General features: G+C 33.5%; 1 protein-coding gene across 47 annotated transcripts in view; it reads right to left on the reverse strand.

Moving 5' to 3' along the window:
* Positions 1 to 13,251, reverse strand: part of kcnq1.2 (potassium voltage-gated channel, KQT-like subfamily, member 1.2) — a 234,843-nt gene that overhangs the window by 206,165 nt on the left and 15,427 nt on the right. For 39 of the 47 annotated variants that reach the window (XR_012400074.1, XR_012400073.1, XR_012400078.1 and 36 more), the window contains one exon: positions 10,454 to 10,968. The exons of the other annotated variants lie outside the window; for them this stretch is intronic. Coding sequence is in view for 30 of the 39 variants with exons in the window: in XM_073942544.1 (XP_073798645.1) it covers positions 10,454 to 10,869 (416 nt within the window). In the remaining 9 variants the exon portion in view is untranslated. The remainder of the gene's footprint in view (positions 1 to 10,453; positions 10,969 to 13,251) is intronic. 47 annotated transcript variants of the gene reach the window in all.

Genomic DNA, 13,251 nt, shown 5'->3' on the forward strand with positions numbered 1-13,251 from the left:
AATTTTAAGTGGACTGAACATAAAACAATTAAGTTGCAAGCTAAACGAAATAAAATTGTTGCTGAATTTCTGGTATTATAAAGAGAGTTGGAAGCATGTGATTGTTTTTGTTGAAAGGACTGATGAAATGTTGTTGTTGTTGTTGTTGTGGCGTTTTTGTGTTTTAAAATTGTGTTGTTTGAGCTGATTTTACTTGACAACCTGCAAAGTTCTTTTTGTAAGTGTAGTAAAATTATCTTATTTTACGTCTTAGATTTTGTTTCGCTATTTTTAACTTGCATCAGCAAATTCATTAAAAAAGTGAATTTAGACACTCCTTTGTCTTATTTTGAGCAATTATGTTCCTTAAATATGTATAGTTCTCATCGCATTATAAAAATATAGTTCTCATGCAACAGTTTATTGCGTTTGGGAACAGAGATGATGTTTCAAACGACAAAAAATAAGAATCTTTAAAAAACAAGAATCTTGGTGTGACTCCGGAGTCAGATCTGAGTTTCAATAGTAATGTCAAAGCAGTTAGTAAATCAGCATACTATCATTTCTTAAACATTGCAAGAATCAGATGCTTTGTTTCCAGTGAGGATTTAGAGAAACTTGTTCATGCTTTTATCAGCAGCAGGGTGGATTACTGTAACGGCCTCCTCACTGGCCTTCCCAAAAAGACAGTCAAACAGTTAGAGCTCATCCAGAACACTGCGGCCAGGATTCTGACCAGAACCAGTAAATCAGAGCACATCACACCTGTCCTCAGGTCTCTACACTGGCTCCCAGTTACATTCAGAATAGATTTTAAAGTATTATTACTGGTCTATAAATCACTAAATGGCCTAGGAGCTCAATACATCCGACATGCTCACTGAATACAAACCCAACAGATCACTCAGAGCTTCAGGATCATATAAACTAGAAACTCCATGAGTTTAGTCAAAGCAGGGTGAATTGGCCTTCAGCTACTAACAGCGCCACCTGCTGCTGGAATCAGCTTGCAGAAATGATCAGATGTGCTCCAACCATAGACTGTAAAATATATGGACGTAGTATCCGTGACGTCACCCATAGGTTTCTAAAGAGCGCAAAAGAAGCCACAAGTAGGCGCGGCCAACCGTCGCCATTTTGTTTGCGCGTCATCACACCCACGGCGGGATACCAAACAAGGGCAAAGAGGCGGAGAGTGAGCGGAGCTACAGACACCTGCTAGCATTTAGCTTGGACCTGGTTCAGACACACTTTACTTTGGGAGAACGCTTAATACTTCATCACCTGCGACTCGTTTGTATTCTGACCACTTGTGCTTGATTGTACACTAAATCAATAAAGTGTTTAGTCTTTTAAAAACACTGCTGTAATACATTGAGCCACTAAACATTGTTCTTATGACGTTTCTCAACAGGAGGAAAACTCAAATTACTTCCAAACATTTCAGATATCGTCTGTGTTAGTTAATTTAAGACTATTGATGAAATCCAGCATAACACTGTATGACAACACTTCAGATGACTGTTCTAGAGCCCACAGCTAATCAATCTGTCAGATTCTGCAGTGCATTACAGCTCTAAATATAAATATAAACGATAAATGATCTTAAATAAAACAAATACATGTATAGAGATGGTATATAAGTATATAACTTTACTCACATGGGAAACGGAGGCCACGTGAATGGTTTGTGAGCACAATTAAGTGCACTCAGCATGCCATGCCATCTAATAATTGTAGGAAACAAGTCCAAAAGGCAGTCGACTGTGTAAAGCCACATAAAACAACACAGAAATACGATAAATATGCCGAGTTCAGTGGCTAATCTGCAGGATTCAGCTGAGGTGACGTGACGGCGACCAACAAGACCTAGCTGTCACTCAAGTGGCCACGCCCTTAATTATGCAAACTTAATATAACTTAATATAAAGGAAACGGATGAGTTATAAAAAAATTGACCCTCTCACAGTTGCCATGAAGGGTAATATTAGCTGTATTAACCAAAATCTTTTTTTGTACCAGGCTGTAAACACCTTTTTTTCTGCTGTAGAGTTGGCCATTCTAACAGTGGGCTCAATTGAAATTTGCTCTGTTTTGGAGCCAGAAGCGGCCAGGACTAGCGGAATATCGCATGAATTGCAGTTTTAGTTACTTCCGTATTGGCTTCCTGAGGGAGAGCGGGAGGTTGCCGCTTGGCTCCAACATTAGGCACATTCAAATCAAGACTGAAAACACATCTGTTTAGCTGTGCCTTTACTGAATGAGCACTGTGCTGTGTCCCGACAGATCCCACTATTATGTTTTTCTCTTCTTTTTCATTCTTTTATAACCTGTTTAATACATTTTAATCTGTTTTTAATAATTTTATGAATCGTTTTTTATTTTCTTTTACCCGTCTCTTTTATTCTTGTTTATGTAAAGCATGTTGAAATGCAACTGTGTATTGAATGTGCTATAGAAATAAACTTGCCTTGCCTTTAAAGACTCTGTGTCTGAGGAAGCACAGATCTTACATTACAGTCCAAACGAATTACATAAATCCGGCAAATGTGTGCAGTCGTGCATCTGCAGTGTGCAATCATTGCGTAAGATTCATCTGAGGCACCTGACCATGTGCACCGCTGCAGGACATCTCCCATAATGCAACAGGGTCGTCTTTCCGCACTTTTTACCAATTGCAGCCTTTGGCACAACAAGGTCATAAGTTTGGAGAGCCAAGGGATGCAGCCTGTAGGACGAGCAACATTAAATCATTTTATTTTTCTCTGAGATAACAATGACATTAGATGAAGACGACTCGAATGTTTTAACACAAACACACGTCCTTCATTTAAAATGCGCTCACGAAAGTATCTATTTCTGAGCAATAAACATGTAAAAATCTGTGTTAGTGCGGTATAATATTTCCATGGCCACCTAGACAATACATGATTTGTCTGTTTAAGCTAGCGATGCTAATTAAATGATGATAAATCAATAGTTGATTATCAATATACTTTATCGATGGTTCATTAGGTATGGGTGTTATTATAGTGCCGTGTTGACGCTATCATTTTTACAAGTGGAAACTTGGCAAATCGCCATTTTTGTAAGCAGAATCCATTCCTGATATAAAGAATTAGCATTTCAACTAACGAGAACTGAATTTTTTATATAAAGAGTTAGCAACTAGCAAAAACTGAATTGAGGATATCAAGAGTTAGCTACGAGCGAAAACTGAATTGATGATATAAAGTGTTAGCTACTGATGAAAACTGAATTAATGATATAAAGAGTTAGCTTTTAGCGAAAACTAAATTGATGATATAAAGAGTTAGCTATTAGCGAAAATGGAATTGCCGATATAAAGTTGTAGATACTAGCAAAAATGTAATTTATTGATATAAAAAAATAGCTGCAAGCAAAAACTGAATTGCAAAAATAAAGAGTTAGCTACTAGCAAAAACTGAATTGTTCATAAAGAACTAGCACTTCAACTAGCAATAACGTAATTGTTGATCAAGAATTAGCATTTCAACCAACAAAAGCGTAATTTTTTGACATTAAGAGTTAAAGCTACAAACGAAAACTGAATTGTTGATATAAAGAATAACATTTCAATTAGCAAAATTGCATTTGTTATTATTAAGAGTTAGCAACTAGCGAAAACTGAATTGTTGATATCAAAAATTAGCACTTCAACTAGCAAAAACATAATTGTTGATATTAAGAGTAAGCTAATAGCAAAAATTGATTTGCAGAAATAAAGATTTAGCTACTACCAAAAACTGAATTGTTCATAAAGAACTAGCACTTCAACTAGCAATAACGTAATTGTTGATCAAGAATTAGCATTTCAACCAACAAAAGCGTAATTTTTGACATTTAAACTAAACAAAATTGATTTGCCGATATAAAGAGTCAGCTACCAGCAAAAACTGATCTGTTGATATTAAGAGTTAGCTAATTGCGAAAACGGAATAAAGAAATAATATGCATTTTAACTAACAAAATTATGATTGTAGAGTTAGCTACAAGTGAAAAGTGAATTGTTGATATTAAGAGTTAGCTACTAGCAAAAACTGAATTGATAATATCAAGAATGAACATTTCATCTAGCAAAAAAATGATTGTTGATATTGATTGTTAGCTACTAGCAAAACTAAATTTTTGATGTTAAGAGTTAGCTACTAGCCAAAACTGAATTGCCGATTTAAAGAGTAAAAAGTTAGCTACTAGCCAAAATGGAATTGATGATATAAAGAGTTAGTTTTCAATATCGAGAATTCGATTTCTGTGAGTTACAATGTCTAATATCAACATTTTTAATTAGTGAACATGTAATTGCAGATGTTTAAAATTAGCATTGCTACAAGTGGAAACCCAATTCCATATTAATAATTAGGGAATATTTAGAACTAGCGAATAATGCTATTGTAATATCCTGCAAAGTCAAACAGGAGTGCAACAGGCAAGGATAACCATCGGCAAGTAAGAGTTTCTTAAAGGAGCGGCGCAGAATATCAGTCAGTGTGGTTTAATTTTGTAGGAGGGTAAGATCAGGTTGACGGCTGCAACTCTAGATACTCAGTTACACACACAGGTTATCAGAGCAGCAGAAAACAGCACTGGAGCCATTTTTTCCAGCGCTGTTTCATGACATGCTCCTGCGATAAGCTGAAGAAAAGTACTAATACATGCCAACCGCACCGGGCAGAACGCCACCACTGAACATTCATTATTCTCCTGCTGAATCTGCCATTCATTCATTGAGAAAAGTGGGTCGGGAGGTTATCGGCATGTTTTTAAAGGGGCAGTTCAACTAGAAGTGAAAAATGTGTCAATATTTAAACACTGACATGTTATTCTCAAGTTTCTGGATGTATAGAAGAGGAGAGATGTTTCGCTTAATGTTTATGCTGCTCTTTTTTCAAACAGAAGTGGATAAAGCTATTATTGCATAATTAAATAAATTTAAAATTAAATAGATAAAAATTAAATAAAAATACTGAATAAAATAAATAGATAAATATATTTAAAAAATAAAATTACGTAATTATGAAAAGTTACAATCACATCTTGAAAATTAGATGTTGCCTTAACTAAATGAAATAAAAGTGGATAAAGTTTATACTGTATGTAAAAATAAATAAATAAAATACAAAAAACAAAATTAAAAAATACAAAAATTCAAAATAAAACAAAATACAAAATTAAATGAATAAAAATAATAATAATAAAAATACAAAAAAATAATAAAAATACAAAATATTTTTTAAATAATAATAAAATAATAATAAAATAGAAATACAAAATAAAAATGATAAAAATACAAAATTAAAATTAACAAAATAAATAGATAAATGAATATTTAAAATTAAATTAAATTTAATTAATTAATAAACAATTATTATTGCGTAAATAAATAAACACAAAATAAATAAAATAAAATCACTAAAAATAAAAATACTAAATAAAAATACAAAATAAAATAAAATAATACAAATAAAAATACAAAATTAAATAAAAAAAATTAAAAATAATAAAAATACAAAATAAAATATATAAAAATAAAAACAAAATAATAAAAATAGAAATACAAAATAAAAATTATAAAAATACAAAATTAAAATTAAAAATAAATAGGTAACTAATAGGTAATACATAGAATAAAATTAAATTAATTAATTATGAAAAATTACACCCACATCTTAAAAATTAGATGTTGCCTTAACTAAATAAAACAGAAATAGACAGAGTTATTATTGTTTAAATAAATAAATTTAAAAAAAATAAAATAAAATAACTAAAAATAAAAATACTTAATAAATATAGAAAATAAAATAAATAAAAATAATACAAAAAATAATAATCAAATAAAAAAACTACAAATAAATGTTTTAACAAAAATATTAAATAAAATAGATTAATAAATAAAGAAAAACAATTGAATTATTGAATTAACTATTAAAAATCAAAATCAAATCTTGAAAATTAGATGTTGCCTTAACTAAATGAAATTTAAGGTGAAGCACTTTGATTCTTAACAAAATAGATATAAATTAAAAAGTAATGTGCATACAATTATTAACATTTAAAATAAAGACTGCAAAACCTAAAAAAAACTTAAAAAAAAAAAACTTATATACTTCAACTTAAGGTAATGGTAACCAGCCACACCTTTGTCCTCAACCACTGAGATTACTAAAAAAAATCTTTAAAAAGTACACTGAAAAACACAATAAAAGTATCATTCGTCCAATATTGGCTAATAAGAAAACTGAAAGATTGCACACATTAGAGATTTGTGTGAGGAAGAGCATGACAATCTGAAAAGGACCCTTATTCACTAAAAATGATCCACAATATTCCTGTATAAATCACAAAATAAATTAAATGATTAAGTATTTGTAACACTGCTGCCAAACTAGCTCACACGGCATGATTTATCAGTGAAATCAATGCTCGCCCTGTATTTAAACCATTTAGAGAGCAATAAAATGTCATGTTTTCTCTATGAGCCCGTCTGCGGCTGTGATTCAGGCTGATTCAGTATCAGATTCACTCGTTTCAGGAGCTGCTTCAGTTTCTGTAATTAACACACAGCCTCATGCACTTCTAAAAGGTAAACACAAGTTTAAAATGAACAAACACTTATCCTCAATTACAGCTTTGGTGATTGATCAACCATGCGCTTCAGAAATTCAGTAGCTGATTTCTAGATTTTAAAGACTCATTCATTTTCCTTTGGCTTAGTCCCTTTATTCATCAGGGGTCACCACAGCAGAATGAACCGTCAACTTATCCAGCATTTGTTTTACACAGCGGATGCCCTTCCAGCTGCAACCCAGTACTGGAAAACATCCATACACTTTCACATTCACACACATTCATACACTACAGCCAATTTAGTTTATTCCCCTATAGTGCATGTATTTGGACTGTACATCCAGAGGAAACCCACGCCAACATGGGGAGAACATGCAAACTCCACACAGAAATGCCAACTGACCCAGCTGGGACTCGAACCAGCAACCTTCTTGCTGTGAGGCGACAGGCGACCATAATAGAGTCATAACTATACCCCTAAACCAATAATAAAGCAATGTTTATCAACACTAGATGAATACCAGCATCTCTACTCACATGAGGAAGTCATACAGGAAGCAAAATCATGTTTAAAATCCGATTAACCCATTTCTAATTACTAAGCTTTATCCTCAATTATAGCTGGTTAACCAACCATAACCTTTGCTATTTAGCAAAATGCCATTAAAACAGTTTTAGTCACTCCAGGAAATGTTAACTTTCCAAAAAGTACCAATTTAGCATTAAAAAAACATAACTATACCCCTAACAAAGCAATGTTTACCAACACTGGATGAAAACAAGCAGCTCTTCTCTCAAGAGGAAGTGACACAGGAAGCAAAATGCTATTTAGTTTTAGTTAAACTCAAGCTAATGTCAACTTACTGACTTACTAAATATCAAAAAGTACTGATTTAGCATAAAAAAAGCACAACTATACCCCTAATAAACCAATATTAATCCTCAATTATAGCCAATTAAAACCCCATTACCCACCATAGACTTTGAATTAAAGAAATCTGGATGATAAAACTTGTATAATTATAATTAAATATAATAATATAAATAGATTACACTATGTATTACTTGTGATAAAAGTACACTGTAAAAAGTGATTAGTTACTTGACTTGAAAAGAGAGTAAACCCATTTTAACTGTTGGGTTGACTTCATTTTTTAAATTATGCACATACTTCATTTGCATAATCTTAGCCCTGCTAAAAAATCCAGCTTAAACCAGCCTAAGCTGGTTGGCTGGTTTTAGCTGGTCAACCAGGCTGGTTTTAGAGGGGTTTTGGCCACTTCCAGGCTGGTTTCCAGCCATTTCCAGCCTGGTCTTAGCTGGTCAGGCTGGGAGATGACCTGCTAAAACCAGCTTGACCAGCCAAGCCAAGCTGGGAGTCCAGCCAAAACCAGCTATATCCAGCTTAAACCAGGCTGGTCAAGCTGGTTTTAGCTGGATTTGGCTGGTCGTTTTCCAGCCTGACCAGCTAAGACCAGGCTGGAAATGGCTGGAAACCAGCCTGGAAGTGGCCAAAACCCCTCTAAAACCAGCCTGGCCGACCAGCTAAAACCAGCCATCCAGCCTAGGCTGGTTTAAGCTGGATTTTTCAGCAGGGAGGGCAACATGTTTATGCATTGTTTCAGTATATAAATAATTAACATTAACAAATACATAAACAAACACATTGTAACAGTTGGTTTTTAAATTGTGCCCATACTTAATTTACATAATCTTAGGGCAACAGGTTTACTCACTATTCACATAAATTAAATAAAACCTCATTAACAAATAAGATGCTAATCAGCAAAATGCCATTAATAACAGCTTTGGTCACACTTCAGGACTGTCAACTCTCCAAAAATACCCATTTAGCATAATAAAACCATAACATACTAAAGCAATGTTTACTAACACTAGATGAAAACCAGCAGCTCTACTCACACGAGGAAGTGACACAGGAAGCAAAATGCTATTTAGTTTTAGTCAAACTCAAGCTAATGTTACCTTACTGACTTATTAAATGTCAAAAAGTACTGATTTAACATAATAAAACCATAACTATTCAACTACCCAATTAACCAACCATGAGCTTCAAATTTTCAAAAGCTGACAAGCAAATATTTAAATAGGGTTTATTATGCATTTAATGTTAGAAAAGTATTTAAAAATAACCAACAAAAAGACGCTAATTAGCGAAATGCTATTTATAACAGCTTTGGTCACACTCCAGGACTGTCAATTCTCTAAAAGAACCAATTTAGCATAATAAAACTATAACTATACCCCTAATAAAGCAATGTTTACTAACACTAGATGAAAACCAGCAGCTCTACTCACACGAGGAAGTGACACAGGAAGCAAAATGCTATTTAGTTTTAGTCAAACTCAAGCTAATGTCACCTTACTGACTTACTAAATGTCAAAAAGTACTGATTTAGCATAATAAAACCATAACTATTCAACTACCCAATTAACCAACCATGAGCTTCAAATATTCAAAAGCTGACAAGCAAATATTTAAATAGAGTTATGCATTTAATGTTAGAAAAGTATTAATAAAATAACCAATAACAAGATGCTAATTAGCAAAATGCTATTTATAACAGCTTTGGTCACACTCCAGGACTGTCAACTCTCTAAAAGAACCAATTTAGCATAATAAAACTATAACTATACCTATAATAAACTAATGTTTACCAACACTAGCTGAAAACCAGCAGCTTTACTTACACGAGGAAGTGATACAAGAAACAAAATGCTATTTAGTTTTAGTCAAACTCAACCTAATGTCACCTTACTGACTTACTAAATATCAAAAAGTACTGATTTAGCATAATAAAACCATAACTATTCAACTACCCAATTAACCAACCATGAGCTTCCAATATTCAAAAGCTGACTAGCCAATATTTAAATAGAGTTTATTGTGCATTTAATGTTAGAAAAGTATTAATAAAATAACCAACAAAAAGACGTTAATTAGCATAATGCTATTTATAACAGCTTTGGTCACACTCCAGGACTGTCAATTCTCTAAAAGTACCAATTTAGCATAATAAAACCATAACTATACCCCTAATAAAGCAATGTTTACCAACACTGGATGAAAACCAGCAGCTTTACTTACACAAGGAAGTGACACAGGAAGCAAAATACTATTTAGCTTTAGTCAAACTCAAGCTAATTTCAACTTACTGACTTACTAAATGTCAAAAAGTACTGATTCAGCATAATAAAACCATAACTCTTCATCGACCCAATTAACCAACCATGAGCTTCAAATATTCAAAAGCTGACTAGCAAATATTTAAATAGAGTTATGCATTTAATGTTAGAAAAGTAAATAAAATAACCAACAAGACGCTAATTAGCAAAATGCTATTTATAACAGCTTTAGTCACACTTCAGGACTGTCAATTCTCCAAAAGTACCCATTTAGTATTATAAAACCATAACTATAACCATACTAAAGCAATGTTTACTAACACTAGATGAAAACCAGCAGCTTTACTTACACGAGGAAGTGACACAGGAAGCAAAATGCTATTTAGTTTTAGTCAAACTCAAGCTAATGTCACCTTACTGACTTACTAAATGTCAAAAAGTACTGATTTAGCATAATAAAACCATAACTATTCAACTACCCAATTAACCAACCATGAGCTTCAAATATTCAAAAGCTGACTAGCCAATATTTAAATAGAGTTTATTGTGCATTTAATGTTAGAAAATTCTTAATAAAATAACCAATAACAAAATGCTAATTAGCAAAAGGCTATTTATAACAGCTTTGGTCACACTCCAGGACTGTCAACTTTCCAAAAGTACAGATTTAGCATAATAAAACCATAACTACACCGCTAATGTTTACCAACACTAGATGAATACCAGCAGCTCTACTCACACGAGGAAGTGATACAGGAAGCACCTCAGGCCGGCGGGTCTCTCTAGGAAGTTGTACACATCGCCCTGCATGCTAGTCTTGGCGTGGTAAGGGCTGTGCGTGAAGCGTGCAGCGGCGGCTAGCGTCTCTCCGGGCCCGCTGTGGATGGAGACGGGCTGGCGGCGCTGGCTGTGGGCCGGTGGCTCTTTTGTGTGGCCACCTGGAGCGACGGGTGCGCTTGATCCATTATTCACTACAGGCTCCAGTTCCAGTGAAACAGGAGAGCGGGACGCGCTGGACACTGCTGCCTCCTCCAGGCTGTGAAATGAGCTCTGGTTTGGGAATTCATGACCATTTTGCTTCAGTTTGATGCTGGAGCTGGAGGACGACCAGCCGAACGTGCGGCCGCGGGACAGCAGAGGGGTCGGATGGTACATGATGGAACGCCGAGCTCTGTTTCTTGGGTAAAAATAGTCTAAATGAGATGAATTTTTCACAGGGAGACACTGAGGTGTAGATCTTCCAATGCACCAATGCTGGAAGAGAAAACAGGTTGGGGGGATTGTTAACCTCTTAAGACACGAGATGTGTTTTCTTTATTTATTTATTTTTTTTGGTGTGCGTTTCAAATTTCCTTTAGTTGTTTGTTTGGGGCAAGTTATACAGCGACTTGCCTAATTACTCCTACTTGCTTAATTAACCTAATTAACCTAGTTAAGCCTTTAAATGTCACTTTAAGCTGAATACTATCTTGAAAAATAACTAGTCAATATTATGTGCTGTCATCATGGCAACGATAAAATAAATCAGTTCTTGGAAATTAGTTATTAAAACTATTATGATTAGAAATGTGTTTAAAAAATCTGTTAAACAAAAATTGGGGGTGAAAATATAAAATAATTCTGATTTAAGTGGAGGGCTAATTATTCTGAACAGCTTTTATTGTTACTGTTGCATATATAATGGTTGGTTTCAACTTGAGCATGGATATAAAACAAAACTTAAAGACATTAGCTATAACTTAGTCTAAAACCCAAAACTTGGAATGTCCTTTTTGTTTGTGGGAACAGTTGATAATGGTTGAAAACTCTGTAACAGTTGTTTGCAGATTGCAAGCACAAGAAAACCCATGCAAGCTACACATCAGACTTGAATGAACACTAGTTTAACAGATGCAATATATGCAAAGATTCCACAAGCAAGCCAATTTTCTTCTGTTTGAAGCAATGCTCCACTTTGAGTTTAACATTGTGTTTTAGACATGATCATGAGTATTTGGTTGCATTTGATTGATCACTGGTTGCTGGGAAGTCGCGATGCGCTCCAAGTCTGCGGTTTTAAATAAAGAGCAGATCAGACGGGTTAATATTGCATGAGGATGAGCTGAAGACCAGCAGACGCAGCCATAATCATTCACTGACAGTCACTATGAGTTTAAATGTACCTCATTTATGAAGTAAATAAAGGTTCTTCAGTGGTTTGTAGAACCATTTCTTTGTGCATCGTGTTTTCGGAGTTATAATAATATTTTGGCAGTTGGCATCTCTGTGTGGAGTTTGCATGTTCTCCCCGTGTTGATGTTGGTTTCCTCCGGGTGCCCCGGTTTCCTCCAGTGTTTGAACTTAAAATAAAACACATGCGCTATAGGGGAATTGATTAACTAAATTGGCTGCATTCTATGTGTGTGAATGAGTGTGTATGGATGTTTCCCAGTGATGGGTTGCGACTGGAGGGCATACGCTGTGTAAAACGTATGCTGGATAAGTTGCCGGTTCATTCTGCTGTGGCGACCCCTGATGAATAAAGGGACTAAGCCAAAGTAAAATAAAATAAATTCAAGTTATAAAATAAAATAAAATAAAAAATAAATAAATAAATAAATAAATAAATAAATAAATTAAATTAAATTAAATTAAATTAAATTAAATTAAATTAAATTAAATTAAATTAAGAAAAAATAAAATAAAATAAAAAAATTTATTTAATTTAATTTAATTTAATTTAATTTAATTTAATAAAAAAACATTTAAAATTAAATTAAAAATAGTTTAAACTTTTAAAATAAAATAAAATAAAATTAATTTCTTTTTTTTATTGAAAAAAAAGCTATTATTTGTCGCTATAAAACAAAATAAATGATAAAAGCAACCACACTGAACCAGTGAAAACCAATACATAAATACATTTCGATTTACTTAAAGTAATTACAATTCTTCCATTTTTATATTTATGAAAAATACCTAATTTTGGAAAAACAATAATATTCACAATAATAATGGCTGTTCACAATATGTGTAACATCTCTAATTAGTTACAATAAAGAATTTATTTAGAAGATAACCTTTTAAGATACAACATCTCATTTTCAAGCAAGTGCAAAAAATATGTTGGCAAATAAACAAATATAATTACCCAAAACTGATCTCAAGTCCAAACTTTCCAAATTTACCTTACTTCCATTAAGCTTATATCCTTCAGTTTCAGCTTAAAGTAAACCAATTATGCACCTTTATATATAAAATAAGTCTCTGGTGTTCTTAGAGTGTGTATGTGAAGTTTCAGCCCCAAATAGCACACAGGTGATGCTCTCTAGCTCTCTAAAACTGACCCTTGTAGGGTTTGATCCCAATTGTGGTGCTTTGGTGACTGTCGCTTTAAATTGAAATGAAATTGTGCTCTTTTTCAGAAGAGGGCGGAGCTACAAATGCCTGTGTGTCAGCATAGTGGCAGATTCAAAAACATTACTAACATCCTATGCTAATGAGGGAGATGGTCTACTAGTGGGTGGGGCTTTCTCCCTCTGATGATTTGTACATAGG

This window comes from Danio rerio, chromosome 25 (assembly GCF_049306965.1).
Source record: "Danio rerio strain Tuebingen ecotype United States chromosome 25, GRCz12tu, whole genome shotgun sequence".
NCBI classification, from domain to species: domain Eukaryota; kingdom Metazoa; phylum Chordata; class Actinopteri; order Cypriniformes; family Danionidae; genus Danio; species Danio rerio.